Raw genomic sequence first — 20960 nt, 5'->3', positions numbered from 1 at the left:
GGGGCCCTGGGTGTGGTGGGCCACGGCTTCCCCCAGCGAATGGTGTGCAGGTTTCTCTTGTTCGTTTTGTGTTTCGTAACATGAACGTATTTTTTGAGAAAGAGAGAGAGAGAAAGAAGGTGCGGGGTGGCTGGGGAGGGCAGAGGAAGAGAGAAAACCTGAAGCAGACTCCACGCCCGGTGCAGAGCCCAGCGTGGGGCACCAGCTCAAGGCCCCGAGATCACCACCTGAGCCAAAACCAAGTTGGCTGCTCAGCCCAGAGAGCCACCTGGTGCCCCTTCAGTGACATGAATTTTCAGGTGACGGAAGGAAAAAGAGGCTAGATGGTAGGTTTTCTGACAGAGAAGTGGGTCTCACCTGTGAGCCTGGGACTTGGTCTCAGTACGCCCCAGCCCGAGCTTCTCACGGATCTGTGCGGCGCCGTCCTTGCTGTTGAGACACGGCCCACTGAATGATGCGGCCAACGCTGGCTGCTGTCTCTTCGGGTCAGGGGGCAGGAACCCTGGCCTCCAGGTGACTGGAGGGGTGAATGTGCCATGTGCCCGAGGGGTGAGTTCTGAGGACAGGAAGTGACAGGCCCGGTGCTCTAGGGTCCTGAGGGAGAAGGCCTCGCTGAGTGAAAACCACAGGCTTTGAGGGGGCTGAGCCAGGCACGAATGGGTCCCCTGCACGGCCTGACTCCAGATCATGTGCAGGCGACTTGGTTCCCTGGGAGAGCTGGCGGACGGGGGGGCCTGCGCCGAGTATCAGGAGACCTTGAGGCCGCCCAGGCCTTTCTCAGGGAGAGCAGGGACCGCTTGCTGAAACCTAGACCTCAGGCCCAGGCAGCTATGAAAGGGCTTTGTTCATTCCGAGGAACTTTGTTTGAATATTCCTTTTACAAAATATTACTTTGAGAGAGAATGAATGGGGGAAGGGAGAGGGAAGAGACTCCCCACTGAGCCGGGAGCCGGATGTGGGCCTCGATCCCAGGACTCTGGGGTCATGGCTCGAACTGAAGGCAGACGCTCAACTGCCTGAGCCACGCAGGCGCCCTTATCTGGATATTCTTGTGTGTTCATTTAACGTGGATTCCGGCAAACACCAATGTGCCGACACGGTTCTCTCATTTTTACCCCCAGATCGGACAGTGTTGTGCTTATGTGCCTCTCGGGGGCAGAGACAGACGGTGGTGTCTGTGCACGGACTTCCTGGAGCCCCGTTCGCCCCTGCTCTGGACAGCAGATACGTACTGTGCGTGTGGGATATCTGGCAGCCTTCGGGGCCCCAGAAGGTGCTGATATGCGAGTCGAAGGTACGGCCCCGGGAGAGTCGTAGGTTTACGGACAGGAAGGCCCGGCCGTGGGAGGGGGTGGTATCCGGTGCAGGGCAGCATGGGCCCACGGGGACTCAGGGGCCATTTCTTGCACTCCCTGGCTGCCCTCAGCTGTGTGCATGTGTGAGGGGACACAGGCACGTGTCTGCTTTGATGCTAGAAATTCTTAGTTCAAAGGTCAACTCAGACTGAAGAAATGTGGGGTCATCAAGCCTTGTGGGTCCACTGGGATTAGTAGGTACCAGCGTAGCTACGGACTTCGTGAAGATGTTGGTCACCCTCGGCACGGCTCTGGCCCCCAGAAGTGTCCTTTTTGGCTCGCAGGATTTGAGTCATGGGTATTTCAGGAGTTTCTTCGTGGGCTGACGGGAGGCAGAGCCCTCGCGCGCACCTCCCAGCCCCTTGTTAACAGATCCGCCGGGAGAGCTGCCCTTTTATGTTGTGTTGGGGAAACACGTTTGTGTTGCTTCCATGTGTGTTGGGGAAACACGTACTTGTATTTTCCTGTTCATGTGCTCTTTGACCTCAGAGTCACCGATGTTCACCAAAGTTGTTGAGAAGAGTAACTTCTACAGGATGTCAATAAAATGACAAAGCACGGCGTTGCCGTTCTGGGCCCGGTGACTTGGGTTGAACGGAGGGGTCAGGGTGCACACTCTGTGTGCCCAGGTGTGTGCGAGGCGCCATGTCTGTGACCGCCAGTCCTCGAGGGGAGCTCGTCCTCCCTGCTTTTCACCGGAGTCGGCGCGGACTTGCACCTGCTTAGCTCTGGGCCGGGGTTCCCGGGGACAGTGTGTGGGACATGGCGGGGGGGTTGGCGCTCCCCTGACCATGGCCTCACATTTTTAGTCTCCAGTTTCCTGTGTGTCATTCCAGGTCACGTGTTGCTGCTTTAGCCCTTTTAAAGCCTTTTTACTGTTTGCTGGGACAGTGCACGGCTCGGTGGTCGTGTGGGACCTACGAGAAGATTCCGGAATACATCGTTATGTGAAGCTGGGTGATTGCTTCTGGACGTTCAGGACAGCAACGTTTTCTACTGGTCAGTGACACCCACCTGCCCATCCGGTATCTTCTAGAAAAGTCAGGATAGTGTTGAGGAACAGCCTTCCTTCAGATTACCACAGAGGACGGGGTCTGACCTATGAGCAAAAGAAGCATTTGGTGAACAGCAAAAACAAAAATCTACCCGCAGGGCTCAGCTCACGGCAAACAATGCTCTTTTTTGTTAAATTTCTGGATTCCGAATCCTCAGTGAAATAACTTCTAGTTTTAAGTTAGCACAAGGCATATTGTGCGTGTGCGTTCCGCGGCTTAGTTAACCCCACTGATGCTTGAAATAGACAGAAAATGCCTCCCCTCCTGGAGGTGAAGGGACCCTGCACACCTGAGCCTGCCAGGAGCTTCCCGCCGTGCCGCCGGACCCACAGTCACGGCACCCACGCAAACACAGACCGCAGCAGCCACACCCACACAACCACAGCTGCGGCCACAGCCCCCACCTTGCTGGTGGGCCCTCGTGTCCTGGGCTGTGTAGACGCAGGTTGTCTGATGCCTGTCTTGGGCTCCTTCCCTCCTGCTCAGGGAGAGGAGAAGCTTGTCTCTGCTCACACTGGTGTCGGGGCGGGGCCCGCGCGCAGACCCCATCGTCTTCAGTCTTTCTCTCTGTTCCTGCCCAGGGTCTCCTGGTTTCCTGTGTCTGATCAGTGCCCCAGCCACTCATCTGTTTTCTGTCCACGGTTTGCTTTTCTCCTGACGTCCAGTGAATGGGATCCTCCAGCATGTGGACCCTGGAGCCTGGCCTCTTTCACTTACATTTTGCCTTTACGGGTCTTTGTGCGGGTGCGTGCAGCAGCAGCTCGTGCCTGCCCCGTGTGCCCCGTGTCCCCCGTCTCGTTACCCGCCCGCCCGGCGGTGAGCATGTGGTTAAGCGGGCTGTGGGCGGCTGACACGAGAGCCTGTCTCAGCCGCAGCAAACATGAGCTCCTGCTGCTCTGCTCCTTGCCAGCGCTTGGGACCACTGGCCTTTGAGCCACTTTGATAGGTGTGTACTCGTGTCTCGCTGTGGTTTTAGTCTGCATTTCCTGATCACATAGGATGTGCGGAACCTTTTCAGAAGCTTTTTAACAAAAGATTTATTTATTTATTTGAGAGAGAGCACGCACGAGGTTGGGGAGAGAGAATGTCAAGCAGACTCGGTGCTGAGTGCGGAGCCTGATGCTGGGCTCGACCTCACGGCTGGGATCACGACCCGAGCCAAAACCAAGAGTCGGTGGTCAGTGGACGGCTCCGCCCGCGCGCCCCATGGGCTTGCTTTAGTCGCTGTGTGTCTTCTTCCCAGAGGCGTCTTCTCAGGTCTTCAGCACATTTCTACAAGTGATTTATTGCCGCCTTGTTGAGTTATAAGAGGTTATTATTTTTATTTTGGATGACAGTCCTTTACCAAATGTGTTTTTTGCCAGTATTTTCTCCCAGGCTGTGGCTCATCTTCTCGAGAATTTCTTAACCCGGTGGCCGTTTGGACTTTCTGTCCCCAGTCGCCCTCCACGAGAGTCTGATACCTCACATGTGGTGCGCGTCTGTGTGCTGTATGTGCGGCCCTGTGTTATACGGGAGCCGTAAAGCTGCCAGTTATTTTACCAGCAAAAGATGGGTTTATTTGGGCACGGAGGAGGGCTGTAAACCAGACCAGCGTGCTATGGCAGATCTACAGGCAAGTGCGAGAAACACAGGACAAGCACGTTCTTTCTTGGAGAAGGACGAGGTCGGGAGGGTTGTTAGGAAGGAAGGTCCCCTGGTGGGAAGCAGGGGTTCCGGGTGATGGGATTTCTCACCAGCTGAGCTGCACGGGATGCAGTGGACATCTTTCCCGGTGATTTTGTTCTTGTGGAGGGTTCTGATGTTGGCATCTCTAGCGGACGGTTCTTCTTGTGACCGGCGCTGAGGGCTGGGCCCCCGAGCTAGCCTCCCGACTCCACTGGAGTGAGGTTTCCCTTTATTAATTTTCACAACATATAAACAAAGGTTTTTTTCTCCCCTAGCAAACGTCCTTTGCCTCCATGGGGGCAGTGTTGCTACTGTTGAGACTGTGAGAGTTTATAGGTAACTTATGGGTTTAATGCTGTATATTACAAAAGATAGCTTTTTTTTTTTAAAAAGTGATTTTATTTATTTATTTGAGAGAGAAAGAGAGAGATCACAGAGGGAGAGGGAGAAGCAGGCTCCCCGCTGGGCAGGGACCCTGAGATCGTGACCTGAGCAGAAGGCAGACACTTTACCGCCTAAGTCACCCAGGCACCTCCCCAAAGACAGCTTTTAAATATGTGCATTTTCTGACTGCTCCAGAGGTACTAATTAACATTTGAATTCATGACCGTGTTCAAAACACTAGAACAGTAAGTTTTTGAACCGCACATACGGATAAGTGACTCCATTCAAACATCTCCTTCATTTTCTTTTGCCAAATGAATGTTGCCACCGGGACCAGTCACGGGTCTCTAAGCTCCCAGTGGTGAGAGAGCTGGGGAGCTTCCGACCCCGGCCCTGCACAGCCCCCAACCAGTGTCACCCCCCTACAGCGCCCCCCCAGTGGACCCCCCAGTGCTGTCCCCCTGCAGGCCACCCCCAGTGTGGCCCCCCATTGTGTGCCCCCCAGGTTGGCTCACCCGTTCGCAACCCCCCTGCAATGCACGGCACCCACTCTCCCCCATCCTTGCCCAGCCCCCTCCCAGTATGCCCCCCTCCCCCCGCCCCGTATGTGGGCTGCCCTGAGGGCTCGTGCCTCGGCCCCGGGAACTGGAGTCTTGTCTGCTCTTCACCGGCTTTCCCAGGGTTTGGCTCCTGCTCTCCACGCGTGTCCTGGGTTTCTGATTTCTTGGGTGGTTGCTTGCTCGAAGTCCATTTCCAAGTGCTTTTTGAATGATGTGGGGTGGTTCTGGGCTTCTGCGAAGTACTTGTTTGGGGCAGGAGGACTGCCCCAAGCACTTTGATTGGCATTTTGTATTTTCTTCTTACAGCAGTTTTGTATGGAGTTTGTCTGCTTTTTTTTCTGCTCTTGGACCTTTTGTCGATGGCTGTTCTAGGTCAAAGGAGCTTTATTCTGTTAGTCTGTGAGATGTTGTTTCTTTACTGGGTGCAAGCAGGTGTCTGCTCCGTGCGTCGCTGGGCCCTGCCCTTCTGTTGCACCTCACTTTCCGGCCTGTCTGTCCCTGTGAGTCGCCCCCCAGGCCTTGCCCTGGAAGCTGGGTTTGCTCTCTGAGGGCGCTTTTGCCTGGTTTCTGTTCCACCTTCACTCCCTCGTGCGTGAAGAGTCCTCCTCTCACGCCTGCCCGCGGCGCCTTGTACACTTGGGGAGTGAGAACTCGTCTCTCCTTACAGGTGTCTGGAGGTCCACGGTCTCTATGTCACGGTAACGCTGGGAGCTGTGATCATGCCTCATTTTAGTTGAGGCCCATATTGGTTTTCGGTGTTTGGTGGGGGCTGGAACCCACATGACATTGGTTACGCTTCTGTGACTCCTTCACATGTGGTCCTGTGTGCTTTAAACCCTAGACGGCATCCTGACTTCCGTAAACCACTGCAGTCCCGTTCAGGCGGTGGAAGCTGTCTCCACGTCTGTCTACAGGAAACAGAGTTTTGTGCTTTCTCCCTTTTCTACTCAAGAAGGTATGTGACCTCTCACCTCTGTCAGGTCCTTCTAACCAGTTATCCAACGTGGTTTCCTTGTTCACAAGCCTTTTCCTGTTTCTGTTGCCACTAGAGATGTCAGGTTTGTCATTCCACGTCGCTTCCCTGGATGAAAGTGGGGTTCTCAATGTGTGGGTGAGTAGGACACGCCCAGGCGCTCACACACGGGGCAGCGCTGACTCGGAGCTCAGGCCCTCTGACCTGCCGGGTCCGAGGTCGTCCTGGCGCCGCTAAGGGTCGGACGAGGGCGTCCTTGGCTAAGACGGGAGCGGCAAGGGCGAGACTGAGCTGACCCGGAGGCTGCTGCAGGCCTTGCTGGGGGGTAGGGGTGGGGCTGGGGGTGCCTTCGCGGGGGGGGTCTCTTGGAGGTCGCACTGAGGCTCTGGCCACTGGCCAGTCGGAATGAAGGGGTTTGAGAAGAGGTCAAGGAAAGGGATTCATAACACTTGAAATGCTGGCTTTGAAGTCAGCGATCGGTCTTTCTTCTGGAGCAGTTATGGTTTTAGTACCGCGCGTGCAGTGCTGTCCTAATGAGAACGCGCTTCGCGTAGATTGTGTCCTGGTATGGCCCTGACACGCATTAATGCTCATTTCAATATTCTGTTTTTAGGTGGTGGTTGAATTACCGAAGGCAGACATTGCAGGCTCAGTAAGTGACTTAGGTAACTATTCAATAAAAAAGATTAATTTTGGTCAGTGTTTTCTAGAGTGAATAGAGATTAAAGATACCGACAACCGCTCTGAAGCAAGCGGCTGTCGCAGACGACACCGGTGATCTGGAGGCCGCGGTCCGAGGGGCGCGGAGCCGTAACCGGCCGCGGAGCAGGTGCCGCTAGGCAGCCGCTGATGTCCTTCTGGCTGGCGGTGTTTCCACCTTGGGTAGGGTGACCCGTTCCATTTCCGTGCGCCATTCTCTGTGCTCCGCCCGCATACTCAGGAGTCTGTCTCCCCCGGTGGGGCCCCCTCACCGTCGCCGAGCAGCCCGGGGCTCCCCAGGCAGTAGCGATCGGCAAGGGGCCCGAAGGGGCTTCCTGGCCACGCTTTGCTGGGGCTCGAGCTCCGGCGCTGGGGGAGGCACCGCGAAGGGGGCTCGGCTGGCTCCCCGGGAGGGGTCGGCGAGACTTTAAGCAGACGGGGAGAGAGGGGGCCGTCTGGACGGCAGGGCAGGGGTGTTCTGGGCGCACACTTGGCGGTCCTGGTTCTTCGTGCTCCTTCCTAGGCTGCGTGTCCGGTTCGCGTGGTAAGCCCCCAGCCCGGGTGTGAGTTTAGCGTGATAACGAGGGGAAGCTGCTGAAGGCTCGGTGCTGAGCTCCGTCTTGGCTCAGGCCGGCTCCGGCTGGTCCCCGTGGCCTGGCCTCCCCGCGGCGTGCTGCTGGGTCAGCGCGTGTCCGAGCGGGGCTGAGCCCGTCAGAAACTGGGTCCGGGGCCTCGCTCAGAGCTTGTGGCTTATGGAGTCTGGCTTAGTTTCTGGCAGCAAGTGTCACCTGCCAGCAGGGCCAGAGAACTGGGTGACCGTGGTGGCTGAGGGGTTCCTGGATGAGGGGCCGGGGTCCCCTCCCTGCTCTGTGTCAGCCGTGAGTCAGCTGGGGCACTCAGCCACCACCGCCGCCGCGCCATCCAGTGCTCTGACCCCCCAAAGCTCGGGCACAGGGTCATGCGTCTGTCCCTCGGGTCTGGCGCTCCCTGACTGTCCTCACGTCATTTCGTCAGTGGCTCAGCTTCTGGGGATTGGCCCTGCCCCCGCCATCGAGGAGCACGCCCGCCGTGTGGAAGTGAGCGCGCGAGAGCTGGGGTGCTCGGTGCCCCGCGTCCGAGGCGGTGTGCACTCGAACTGCAACGAAACGAGGCTGAATCATTCAGGGATTTCACTCAGAGAAACTTTTGAGGCAGAGTAGCTTCACTGTTTTCCTGCAGCATCCTCTCTGCTTCCTGCCACGTCGTCATGCTGAGTCTGTGTGGAGCCTCTGGGGGGCTCGGAGACTCCCGGACGTCAGAGCAGGACGGCGTCTGCGAGGGGCTCACCCCCTCCTCTGTGGCCTGATGGTGGGGCTGGACTCAGAGTCGGGCCGGGGTTGACCTGCCCTCACCCTGGCTGGGGCTCCAGGCCCATGGGGGTTGTAGTCTTCGAGCGCACCGTGAGGCTGCCTGTGTCCCTCACCTGAAGCATGACCAGGACATGTTTTCGGAATTTTGGATGGGGGCGAGGGCTCAGTCTCTGCGCACGGCGGCTCACAGTCGCCGGTGGAGGTGAAGTCCTGTTGCATGTTGTCGCCCGGGGTCAGGGCCGGGCAGGGTGTGTCCCATCGTTAGAGGTCGTTATCTAGAAACTCCTTTTATCTGTAGAACCTCGTACCAAGCTCTGGCCCTGTTTCAGCTTTGCTTCTGGGAAAAGAAGGGAAGACGTTCCTACCCGTAGTCCGTGCTGGAGGGGCTCTGGCCACGAAGCGCCCCGGGGAGGGTCCGAGGCGTGTGTGTCTGACAAGAAGCTGACGCAGGTCACCGCTGACGCGGGCCACTCGCCATCGGCAAAGGACTGGCCCTCTCTTGGTGCCCGGGGAGCGTGGTGACGGGACACTGGCTGTGCCCCCGGGGTGCTGTCTTGGGGGAGGCTGGCACACCAGCCGTGGCCATCGCGGCTATGACCGCTGTGTCAGAAGCGCTTATTAAAGGTTGAGCACCTGGGGCAGGAAGACTTCCCAGGGGAGGTCGTAACAGTCCGGCCGAGATGGCCGGCGCCGGAGCTCCTGCAGGAGGACCGTGTGTGTGGAAAACGGAGGGCAGTTTCACGTGTGTGACAGCAACAGCGAACATGGTCCCGTCAGTAACTGTGACAGAGCCGGCACGTAGTTACAGTCACCCCTCCTGTCGCAAGTCGACTTTATCTACGTGGCTACGCTGACACACTCCCAAGGTTCTAGGCAGTACCTTGCCCAGAATTTGGGTTTCAGTATAGATACATTTTTAGTTCCCTCCTTTGCAGTAATTACAGAAAAAGAAGGACGATATTGGGGACAGACAGAGGAGGCAAAGCCAGTGAATGGCTGAGGGGTCAGGGTTGTGGCCATAAATGCTTTGGGAGTCCAGGGAGGGAGCAGCTCTTGGTCCAGGGAAGGGGGTACCAGCGCTGAGGAGTGGGGGCACCTGTGCGCTCTGCGGCGAGCGCGCGACCGCCGGGCGTGCCTCCGCGTATGTGAGGAGGGAGGTCCTGGGGTTTCTGATGCGCGCAAGACCACCAGTGGGCATTTACGGCAAAGTATTCCTCTTGGAAACTTAAGGTTTCTTTTTTGTTTTTGTTTTTGTTTTGCTTAGTGCACCACCATTTTTTTATTTTATCAAATCTAGAAATGTAAAGGCTTCTTGATTGGTTCCACAGTCCTTTTCTCATAAGGCAGTTTGCGGGAACCTCGCCTGCATTAAGGAGGGAACACTCTGGGCCCACGTTTTGGTGGCATTTCGTAACACAGTTCCTTGGACAATGAAAAATGATTTCGGGCAACTGCAGTTGGATTTTGGCGTAACTCGTATTAAGAGGTGCATTTACTCACGATCGCCCTGTCTTCAGGTCTGATCCCCGGAGGGAGGGTAAAGCTGGTGCACGGTGCTGCGGTTCGGCTGAGCGACCGGTAAGTCTGTGCCCCTCTGAGTCAGAACCTTCCCTCCTTTCCCAGCGTCCGGGAGTCGCGCATACAGAACGTGCGTGGTCAGGTGTGCAGGGAAAATCCAACTTCTCAAACTTGGCGTTTTGCCGAGTTCGTTTAGTATTAATGAGTCCGCGTAATAAATGCAGTTACCAGGTGTACAGCGAACATCTCTTTCTCGATAATTTCTATCTTATACATCGGCACTACAAAAACTTGACTGTTTTGGGGCGCTGGGGTGGCTCAGTGGGTTAAAGCCTCTGCGTTTGGCTCAGGTCATGATCCCAGGGTCCTGGGATTGAGCCCCACGTCAGGCTCTCTGCTCAGCGGGGATCCTGCTTCCTCCTCTCTCTCCACCTACTTGTGATCTCTGTCAAATGGGTGAATAAAATCTTTAAAAAATTTTTTTGACTGTTCTTCCACTAGTTTTGATAGAACTGAAGTTAAGTGGGTTTCAGGTTCAGAAGCTCCGATATGAAAGTGTGATTTAGAAGCTTCAATTTCCGCTTTTACTCCTATAACTTAATGTGACATAAAGACTTTATTAAATGCACAAATATTGTCTGTGGGACTTATATATGTAATATATGTAAATTTATTCCTGAAACATCTTTTCTTGGTCACTTATTGTAGTTGGGGGCTATCAGCATGCGATTTGCCCTGGAAAAGTTTTTTATATTAGCGTGATTCTTCTTAGAATGCCTCTGGGTGATCGTAATGAATTTGTACCTGTTTTGAGATTGTAAATCAGCTTTAGTTGGTTCAAATATAATTACTACAGGGACTCTTTTATGTTTGAAAAAGTCAGCTGCTACACTGTAGAACCAGCCGCAGGTGACCCCTGGCCCTCCCTGGATTTCCCCGTGGGTTGGGGGGTGACAGCTGATGGGAGGTGGACGAGGGGTGCTCAGCCAGAGGGAGGGGCACGAGCCCCCGACCCACCTAGGGTACTGCCCGCAGGTTTGCTGTTGAGAGAGGTGGGCGCAAGTCACTGGCCAGGCGCGAGTGTTCGCTGTGCTGGAGGGTGCAGACGGCTCTCTTGCAGGAGGGACGGAGCCAGGACAGGAGTTTAAGGCAGGGAGTGGCAAGTCTCATTTGTGGTGTAGAAGGATCAACTTGGCACCACTGTGAGGCTGGACGGAGGAAGGGAGACAGGAGCTGTTGCAGGGTGGGTACAGGGCTGTGGTGTGAAGCACGGCGGCCCTCTTGCTTATGGAGGGGTTGGCCTCAGGGGGTGGAGCTCGGGGAGCTGCCCTGCCCCGGGTGTCCGGCTCCGCGGCCAGCTGTCCCGCACACAAGGTGAGGACCGGGAGCCCGGTGGGAGGGGGCTGGGCCGTGCTGCGTGTGGCCATGACCGGGAGGCTGCCAGCTCCATGGCAGGGATCTCAGACTGGGGAGTCCTCAGCTGACTGGGGACATTTGCGGTCCTGAATGTGGTATGGGTAGAGAGGCCAGATTCCCAGCTTCTGGCAGAAGGAGCAGCCGTGGGCCCTTTCCTGTACTTGTAACATATGCTTATAACAGAAAAACTAACCATAAACTAAACAGTTTTCCCAGCAAAGATGCTCCCCTGCCGGGGGCGGAGCATGCAGTTAGCTTGCAGGCCTCCGTCGTGTGGGGGCTCGGCTGTCGGTGTGGCCGTGCAGGGCTCAGGCCATGCGACCAGCGCGCATCAGGCTTGCGGGACGCTGAGGGCTCGAAGTGAGAGCGCCGTGTGGGGTTCCTGAGTTCACGGCCGCTTCAGTGAGGAAGAGACCCAGGAAGCCCCACCCCGACCCAGGAGAGACATGGGGACAGGAGACTTGGAACCCCAGGGGACCCCCAACCTGAGGAGGCGGCCCACTGGTGGACCCCAGGACAGTTTTCCGCTAGGCGGTGCTCGAGGCTGGAGGAGGCCCATCCTTCCCGCGGCGAAGGGGTGTGAGGCTGGGAAGCCAAGCGGGCGACTCCGTCCAGTCTGCTTCGTGTGTTGTTCAGGGTAACCTGCGGACGGGGAGGGTTGAGCAGGCGACCACCAGAGTCGTGCAGCTTGTCCCTGAGGGTTCACACCGCAGTGCACAGATTTTATAGAGTGAGGGGTGTGCAGAGAGGCCTTGTGGTAAGGTCTGAGGGTTTGTGGGCCCCTCCCGCAAGCTAACCCCTAGGTAGATCTCATGGTGCCATCTGGGCCTCAGGAAGGGGAGACCCTACATTGTCTTTTTTTTCCAAAGATTTTATTTATTTGACAGAGATCTCAAGCAGGCAGAGAGGCAGGCAGAGAGAGAGGGGGACGCAGGCTCCCTGCTGAGCAGAGAGCCCGATGCGGGACTCGATCCCAGGACACTGAGACCATGACCTGAGCCGAAGGCAGCGGCTTAACCCACTGAGCCACGCAGTGGCCCCCCTATGTTGTCTTTAACAAATTGGTGGACAGCCAAAGCAAGCCTCCCCCATCCTGGCCTCAGTGGTCCTTTCTTAGGTGTGTATATTACTCCCCAAGGGTCCCAAAACACGTTTCTCCAAGAGAGGACACACACCAGATGGCGTCAGTATTGCCAGCACTCCAACGGGGGTGGGGGGATGCTCCCACGAGATGGGCTCCCTGCACTCTTAGGGGAAGCAGTTCAGAAAGAAAAATGATAAAAACTCCAAGCCTGAAGCAGCATCTACCACGGCACAACGAATGGGTTCAGCACAACAAGAACTTGGGATAATGGGACAGTTTAAAAGACATTTCTGGAAAGAAACTATCATCTTTCAAATTTACAGTCTGTGGGTGGTTAGATAGATTAGCCGTAGCTGAAGAAAGAGTTAGTGAACAGGAGACCAGAGCTGGAGGCCTGCCCAGAGCTTAGGGAACAGGAGAAGAAACGGGCAAAAAGCAGCGAAGAGCTCTGCTGTCCAGGGCCTCGGGCGAGGGGGAGTGTGTGATGTGCTGTCAGCCCGATGGCGTCAAACATCTCATCTTCACGGTTTCTTTCAGCCTTTCCCATACGTGCTTTGAATTCTGGGGGGCCACGCAAACCCTGAACGTGAAGTTTCTTCCTTCAGACCCTAGTCACTTCATTGTTGGCACAGACGTGGTAAGTAGGAGTTTAAATCTAATTCTGTAATTCATTCTCCTTTCCTGGTTCCTTGGCAGATATCTTCATTAAAGATTAACTTACTATTTTTTTTAATGATGCTGTGTAATTGTTTCAAGAATAACTGTTTAATCCAACCTGATGCCTGATCCTTTTTATCACCATTGGTCTTCTTATTACCAGGGTCTTATAAGTCATGGCACCAGACAAGATTTGAAAGTATCTCCCAAATTGTACAAACCCCAGCAACCTGGTATGAGACCCGTCAAAGTGAATGTGATTGATTTTTCACCATTTGGAGAACCAGTATTCTTGGTAAGAAAGTTGGTTGTTAAAGCACCATTTCTGTTTGGGCAGCAAAACACCAGCAGTGACCTTGAGGATTCCTTTAAAGTGGGGGCACTTACCAGCTCACTTCAGTGCCAGCGGGCTGCCTGCAGGGAAGGTCCTGTGTGCAGCCCGTGCAGAGCGTTCCACGCCGCTGTGGAATGGATCTGGAAGGCTTTATCTTCGCGTACTTTGGGCTTACAGGAACGTTACAGGAAGCTGCCTGTCTCTTCTCTTACTTCCATGGCTCCGTCCTCTCTCCCAGGCTGTCTGCGGACGTCCATGCTTCCGGGCAGGCGTGTGTCTGTGCATTTAGGACCTCAAGTGGACACATAGCCATTGACTGTCCTCATTGGGTCACACCCTCTGGGGCTGCCTTACTGCCTCTGCTGCTCAGCCTGTCCTGGGGTCATCCTTCAGGCTGGCTCTGGGGTTTTCTGGCCTCATTCCACGGGCCCTTCTTTGTTTCCTAGTACAGTAAACTCCAGCATCAGCCTTTTCTCCAAGGAGTCATGGCCGTAGTCAGGAGAAGAGTCCTGAGAAACTAGGATCTGGGCAGTGGGAAGTGCTTGCTGGGCAGGACACAGCTTCGATCCCCACTTTGAGCTCTGTCTGCTTATCGTAACCCTGTGCTGGCCCACATCCTTCATGCCAGGGTGACCCTGCTTCCCTGCACCTGCCGGCGGGAAGAGACCTGGCTTCTCTGACCTGTGATGTTCGCTTCTGTGCTCTACCCCAGAGTGCACAGAGCGTTTGTGGTGCTAACTCAGGCCTCTGCTCTTTTGGAGGAACCATGTAAAGGATCACATATATCGAGTTAGAAAGGAGTTAGGCTTCTCTAAGCTAAAAATTGGGGCTTTTACTAAACCAGGCAAGGATGCCTGGGTGGCTGAGTTGGGTGCCTGCCTTCGGCTTGGGTCATGAACCCAGGGTCCTGGGATGGAGCCCTGCACTGGGCTCCCTGCTCTGTGGGGCGTCTGCTTCTCTCTCTGCCTGGGCCTGCCACTCTGCCTGCCTGTGCTCTTTCTCTCTGTCAAATAAAATAAATTAGTAAATAAATAGTAAGCCAGCCAAGTTTTGTTTTATAAAAATCTCAATTCAAGGGGGATATATAACCGTATTATTGGTTCAGGTTTATATAATCTTTCTAAGGAAGTGGGTTATTGATTTCTGTGGAACCGATCTTCACGGCCTGTGGTCGACTTAGCAATATCCAACTTGGTTAAGGATAAACCCCGATTTATATATTTGCTGAATTCATTATTGGCTGTTTGGGGAGGGGGAAGGGGGTTCAAAGTGTATCAGGATCTCCAGGGTGAATGCTCAGCTCGGTGATTTGGGAGGACAGAGCTAATGCTCTGACGATGTCCCTCTCTGGTGACACTGAGTGAAAGGAAGACAGAACGGAGACCAGCAGTGTCCACCCCTGTCCCCAGGCCGGCTGCTCAGACGGAAGCCTCCGGTTGCACCAGCTGACCTCCGAGCGCCCTCTCCTTCAGTGGGACGGCAGCACCGACGGCCACGCGGTCACAGGCCTCCACTGGTCCTTGACCAGACCTGCCGTGTTTCTGGCCCAGGATGACACGTCCTGTATTTATGTCTGGGATCTGCTGGAAAGCGATCTGGGTCCTGTAGCCAAACAGCGCATCTCCCCAGACAGGTGAGTCTGATGGTGCCTCCTCATGGGCACTACTTTCTAGAAGCGTCCTTGGGGGCTTACGGGTAAGGTTGCTACACTTTAAACTGTGGTTTTTCATGTTTAAATTTAAACATTTTTATGTTTACATATATAAGTAATATTTTGAAAACCACTTTGGAATATGCTATTTCATATTTAGTCCAGAATACTCTGTGGATTAAAGAGTTCACACTGTGCTTTTCCCTGTGATTATTGTTCTTACTCATCTTTGCACTTATCCGAGATAGAGTGAGAACGAGAAAGAGCGCACAGGCGGCCGGGGGAGCAGCAGGCGGAGGGGGAAGCAGGCTCCCCGCGGAGCAGGGAGCCCGATGCGGGGCTCGATCCCAGGACCCTGAGATCATGACCTGAGCCGAAGGCAGCGGCTTCATGACGGAGCCACCCAGGCGCCCCTCCTCCCATGATTATCTTCCTGTAAATGAAAGAAGCTTTTTGTGAGGTGCTTAGTCGCATTCCGTTATTAGTCTTTTAAATTCAGTATTTGTCTGAGTGATGTGCAGAGTCTTCCATTTAGTTTCTGAAAGAGGATGCCACGTGTGCCACGTGGGAGTCAGTGGTTCACAGCATTTCACAGCAGTGTCACTCCTCTGCCCAAACTGATGTCCCTTCAAACCAGCCCCATGTGCCTCGGCACTGAGTGTGGCGAAACCCATGCATGCGCGTGTGGATGTGCTTTCAACCATCCCGTTTTTGTTGTTTTGTTTAATTGAAAGCTGAAATATGTATCAAGTTTTCACTGTGAAGGGCTCTCTTTCGACCCTGCTTTGTCTCTATACTTGTTTTCTTTCTTGAGATTTTCTATTTCTTGTCAGTACATTCTCCTGCTGTGAAATGAAGTCTCCCAGCGACCTGGGGGGGCCGGGGGCCACTCAGCTGTATCCCACACCCCTTTGTAGAGGAAAGAGTAGGACAGGCGGTGCTCAAAACCAGGGTAGGGTTTGACAGACCACGAGGACACAGCAGTAAGACCTGGAAAGGGGCGCCTGGGTGGCTCAGTGGGTTAAGCATCTGCTTTCGGCTCAAGTCATGATCCCAGGGTTCTGGCTCCCTGCTCGACGTGGCGTCTGCTTCTCCCTCTGCCCCTGCTTGTGCTCTCACACTACCTCTCTCTCTTTCTAAGAAAAAAAAACCTGAAAAAATTAAGACCTGCATGTATTTACTGCAAGTACTAGGTTCACTTACATTATTCTTTTTAAAAAATTATTATTTTGTTATGTTAGTCACCGTATAGTCCGTCATTACTGTTTGATGTCGTGTTCCAAGATTCATTGTTTGCGTATAACACCCAGAGCTCCGTGCAGTCCGTGCCCTCCTGAGTACCCACCACCGGGCCGACCCATCCCCCCACCCCCTCCCTCCGAAACCCCCAGTCTGTTCCCCGGATCCACAGTCTCTCATGGTTCACCTCCTCCTCCAGTTTCCTCCCCTCGGTTTTCCCTTCCTTCTCCCGATGTTGTCCGAGCTATGCCTTATGCTCCACATGGAGTGAAACCACATGAAAGTCCTCTTTCTGTCTGACTTACTGCACTCAGCATCGTCTCGTCCCGTCCCGTCCGTGTCGATGCACGTGGTGGGTGTTCATCCTTTCTGATGGCCGCACACTACTCCGTTGTGTATAGGGACCACATCACACAGCAGTTCAGCGATGTGGCAGGATACAAAATCAGTACACAGTGGTCAGTTGCTTTCTTATACACTAACATGTAACTGTAGAAAGAGAAACTAGGGAATTGATTCCATTCACAGTAGCACCAAAAATCACAAGAACCTGGGAATAAACTTAACCAGAGAGGTAAGATCTGTACTTGAGGAACTACAGAACGCTCATGAAAGAAATCGAAGAAGACACAAAGAGATGGAAAACACTCCTTGCTCATGAATCGAAAGAATAAACATTGTTAAAATGTCCACACTGCCCAGAGCAGTCTATACTTTGAACGCCATCCCAATCAAAATACCAACGGCATTTTTCACAGAGCTGGAACAAACAATCCTAAAATTTGTATGGAACCAGAAAAGACCCCCGAATCACCAGGGTAAGGTTGAACAAGAATACCAAAGCTGGGGGCTTCACGTTGCCTGATTTCAAGCCCTGTTACAAAGCTGCGATCACCAAGCAGCATGGTCCTGGCACAAAAACACAGCAGACCGAGGGAACAGAGTAGTCTCCAGAAATGGACCCACTTACATTATTCCAATTATTAAAAAATATATCCTCAAAATCCATCCTGTGGTTCACATAGAAACACAGAATGCACACAGTTTACTCTCCAGAGCTTGTCCGCTACTGAATAAAACAAGTGCGTGGGCGCACCTGCGTGCAGTGGGGCGGCGGGGAACCGGCTGCCGGCTCGAGGCCCGGTGGGTCGTAAGCCAAATAAACGAGCCGTCCCACAGCTTGTGACGGGAGAAGTAAACAGGGCGGGGTCGAGTGTGGATTTTCAGTGGGGCAGGGAAGGAAGGTCTTACCAAGGACAGTGCTCCTGCCCCATGCCGTCGGTGCCCGTGTCCGGATCTTGGGAGAGGGCAGGGGAGCTGCCGAGGCAGAGCAGAGAAGGATGTGGAACATTCCTTCCCCGACGCCTCCCGTCTCGGTAGCGGCAGTGTTAGGTGAAGGAGTCGCATTCCTAGAAAGGGCCCAGTGTTTCTCTGGCCGCAGATAACAACAGAGCAAGAAACTAAGAGAGTCTAAAAGGCACGAGTTGAGGTAGAAGGAGGAACTGGCCACATTTTGGGTGGATTTTGAACCTGCAGGCTCGTGGTCTGGGAGCAGAAGCAGGTGGGGGGGGCGCTTGTGTGGGGAGCAGGTGAGGCTCTGGGCCACCGTGGAGGTGGGGGCAGCTGCCTGGACGGAGCCTGGACGGGGCCTTTTCTCTGCCCTCAGCTTGGGTTCCGTCGGGCTCTCAATCCCCAAGACATACTACCTGCACCGTCCCACACGCACTGGGGCTTTGACCTCTGTCCTCGTGCTTTTCACGGAGCCCCAGCTTGGCGGTGGCCCATGGAGCATGCCATGTGGCACCTGCGGGAGTCACAGTGGCTGTGCCGCGGAAGCCTCCGCCTGCTACTCATGCTTCCAAGCTTGTGGCGACTCCGCTTGGCCTGTGTTTTACGCTAGTCACGGAACGGCAGTGTTGAAGCACCGGGCAGCACTGAGTACTGGGTCAGCACACGGTGTAGTATTAGTGCTTCTCAGGGGTGCGTAACAGCCAGCGGTCATCACGTCCCGTGCCCTCTGCCGCGCCCGTCCCAGGTGAGCCCAGCTCCCCCCACGCCCCCTTCCAGCAGCCCTCTGCTCCCTGGAGTCTCTCAGGCTGTGCCTTCCTCTACGACTGTAATTTGTCATGGTTCGCGGGCCGTGAGCGGTGCCATGGCACTCCAGCGTGTGGGACGTGGGTGGGTGTAGACTGACCAGCCGCAGGGGCTCAGTCCAGTCCCTGTCAGGGTGGCTGTGCTTGTGTCACAGCGGCCTGGGAGCTGGGCATCCAGTGTGCTTATAGGAGGGTGGCACTCAGGCCCTCTGGGGCCACTGTGGGGTTTCTCTGCCACCTGCGACTGCTGGCGTCCCCTGGAGGGGCTCAGTGCACCTGTCCTGTGTCTGTCGTGGACCCCACTGAATCGTGGCCCCTGTGGGGGCTGGTGCTGGTGGCCCTGGTCCTTAGGAGGAGACAGGAGGGGCAGGAGCATTGAGGTCGGTATGAGGCAGGCGTGTGTCAGCCTTCTTGGCGAGTAAAGGTGGGATGAGTGGGTGCCAGAGGCACTTTGAGGGTGCTGGGGACCCCTGACCAAACCAGGCATAGTCAGGGGATCTAGTCGGGCTGCGGGAGATCTCTGGAGGCGACGCCACTGAGGCAGGTCTCAAGGGATAAGTGGGAGTAAACAGAGGAAGACGGGAGGCCGCCCCGAGAGGCTGGCCCTGCAGGTGCCGGTGGGAGCCGGGAGCTGCGTGGGCCGCGAGCAGACGTGGGCCGCACGTTGCTGAGCATCTGGCAGCAGCCTGTGAGGGAGAGGTGAGAGGCCGGACCCGGTCAGAGAAACTGGTCAGTGAAGGGACTGGGGAGGCAAGGTCGGGGCTGTTGGGCGGGCTCTGGGTGCCTTGCTGGATACTCGGGGACCACTGGCATCCCGGAAATTTATTCCTTATTAATAAGGAAATTTATTCCTTATTCCCTCTAGGCAGCTAATGGGCTTTTACCAAGTGTATTTTTATTTTATTTTATTATTTTTTTAAGATTAAAAAAAAAATTTATTTGACAGAGAGACCACGAGAGAGGGAACACAAGCAGGGGAGTGGGGGAGGGAGAAGCAGGCTCCCCGCCGAGCAGGGAGCCCGATGCGGGGCTCGATCCCAGGACGCTGGGATCATGACCTGAGCTTACAGCAGATGTCTAACGGCTGAGCCACCCAGGCGCCCCTCTTTTACCAAGTTTTTTTTTTTTTAAAGATTTTATTTATTTATTTGTCAGAGAGCGAGCAAGCGCGAGCGAGCACAGGCAGACAGAGTGGAAGCAGAGTCAGAGGGAGAAGCAGGCTCCCTGCGGAGCAAGGAGCCCGATGTGGGACTCGATCCCAGGACGCTGGGATCATGACCTGAGCCGAAGGCAGCTGCTCAACCAACTGAGCCACCCAGGCGTCCCTCTTTTACCAAGTTTAAATACAAAGTTTATCTTAAAATACTCCCAACGTAACTACTACTGTTCCCAACCACGTCCCATGTTCTTCCTTTCCCCTGGAAAAAAATAGTTGTTTTTTTTTCTGTTTCGTGTGTGTGTGTGTGTGTTGCTTTGTTTTTCAGAGATGGGATTGATTGGAAAAAAGTACTATGTTCCATTTAAAATTTTGGTATATGGCATTTTCTAACTTAGGAAGCCACAGTGTTCTTGACCCATCATGATATTGGGTAGCATTAACTAAGTTTTATGCTTCCAAGTCACTTTTGTTTTTAAGAATTTCTTGATATTGTTATAGCCTGCCTTCAATTTTGATCCTTTATTCTAATTGTCAGATACACAGAATTTAGCCTTTTTTAGCCTTCTGTCTGGTCGCCAACCGTTCTTACTTGGTGGCCGTGTACTTGGAAAAAGGCCGCATGATCTTTCTGGCTCCTCTCAGTGTCTAAGGATACTTGCTTTCCTGGCTTGCATCCCACAAACTATTTCCCTCACCCTGTTTCCTGCAGCAGATCTCTCCTCAGTTGATGAGACTGTGTTTATCTCCTTGTAACCCTACCTGTCCGAATGGTCTGACATCGTCTGCCTTTAAAACCCTTCCTCCTCCTCCTGTGAGTCATGATGGGGCTGAGTCGTACCAAAGCTCACCCCAGACTGTTTCCTTAGTGCCTTGTGGAAAAGAGGAACAGGCTGGCCGGGAGGGTCTCCGCTCAGGGCCTGGACTGGGGTGGGACGCACAGGTGTCTTCAGGCCGCGCACATCCGTCGCGACCTGTGACCCTCGTAAGCACTCAGTCTGCAGAAATGTAGAAATGCATTTTCTAAGCGGTTTCTATAGATCTTTTATGTTTATTTCTGGCCTAACCTTTCTTCTGACTATTACTGAAATTTTTAGAATTTAGCATTTAGTAAATGCTCTTTCCTCTTTCCTTGGAGGATAGATAATTTGGGGACTCATGATCACACAGCACGTGCTTCTTCCTTTCAGGCTGGTGGCCATGACAGTCGTGGGTGAAGCCGAGAAGGCCAACGGCAGCTTCCTGGCCCTGGTGCTGGCCAGAGCCTCTGGCCGCGTGGACGTCCAGTACCTGAAGAGGACGTGGGCAGCCCCCGTGGCAGACGAGCTGAGGAAGCTGCAGCTGCTCCTGCGGGAAGCCCTGTAGGGGGTCTGCAGGAGGGCGCGGTGTGGTCCTGGGGGCAGGGGCGAGGGCTGGGTGTGACCCCCATGGGAGACACGGTGACTCCCGTGTGTATGTACATTGATGTAGAGAGAGGACATGTATTCTGTACGTAACTTATTTTACACGAATGTCACCTCTGTGTTCCCAGTAAATAAATCACTATTTTCTGAATGGAAACAACAAACACTTGAGTATATGCTGAACTGGAAATGGTCAAGTTGGTTATGTTCTTCTCTGAGAATATTTCTACTTTTTAGAAGAGCTTTAAAATATTAGCACATTTGTATTTTAAACACTCTACCATGAAAATGTTCTTTAATGAACAATTTTCTTAGTCCTGCAGGAAAGGACATACTCAGGTATAAATTAAATGGAGTTATGTCATT

The 20960-nt window shown here is 54.2% G+C and overlaps 1 protein-coding gene across 9 annotated transcripts in view; it reads left to right on the top strand.

Moving 5' to 3' along the window:
* WDR60 (WD repeat domain 60) overlaps positions 1-20758 on the top strand; it is a 54776-nt gene extending 34018 nt beyond the window's left edge. For 8 of the 9 annotated variants that reach the window (XM_032304537.1, XM_032304536.1, XM_032304543.1 and 5 more), the window contains 10 exons: positions 1122-1294; positions 2192-2354; positions 5864-5977; positions 6072-6133; positions 6609-6660; positions 9561-9621; positions 12599-12698; positions 12882-13013; positions 14462-14685; positions 20382-20758. In XM_032304537.1, coding sequence (XP_032160428.1) covers positions 1122-1294; positions 2192-2354; positions 5864-5977; positions 6072-6133; positions 6609-6660; positions 9561-9621; positions 12599-12698; positions 12882-13013; positions 14462-14685; positions 20382-20556 — 1256 coding nt within the window. In that variant the 3' untranslated portion in view covers positions 20557-20758. Of the gene's footprint in view, positions 1-1121; positions 1295-1485; positions 2355-5863; positions 5978-6071; positions 6134-6608; positions 6661-9560; positions 9622-12598; positions 12699-12881; positions 13014-14461; positions 14686-20381 lie in introns of those variants that run through there. The other variant, XM_032304541.1, reaches the window with a different exon arrangement.
* Positions 20759-20960: the final 202 nt, after the last annotated feature.

The sequence above is a fragment of the Mustela erminea genome, chromosome 11 (genome assembly GCF_009829155.1).
Source record: "Mustela erminea isolate mMusErm1 chromosome 11, mMusErm1.Pri, whole genome shotgun sequence".
Taxonomy (NCBI): Eukaryota; Metazoa; Chordata; class Mammalia; order Carnivora; family Mustelidae; genus Mustela; species Mustela erminea.
This window is presented reverse-complemented; position numbering and strand designations above follow the sequence as displayed.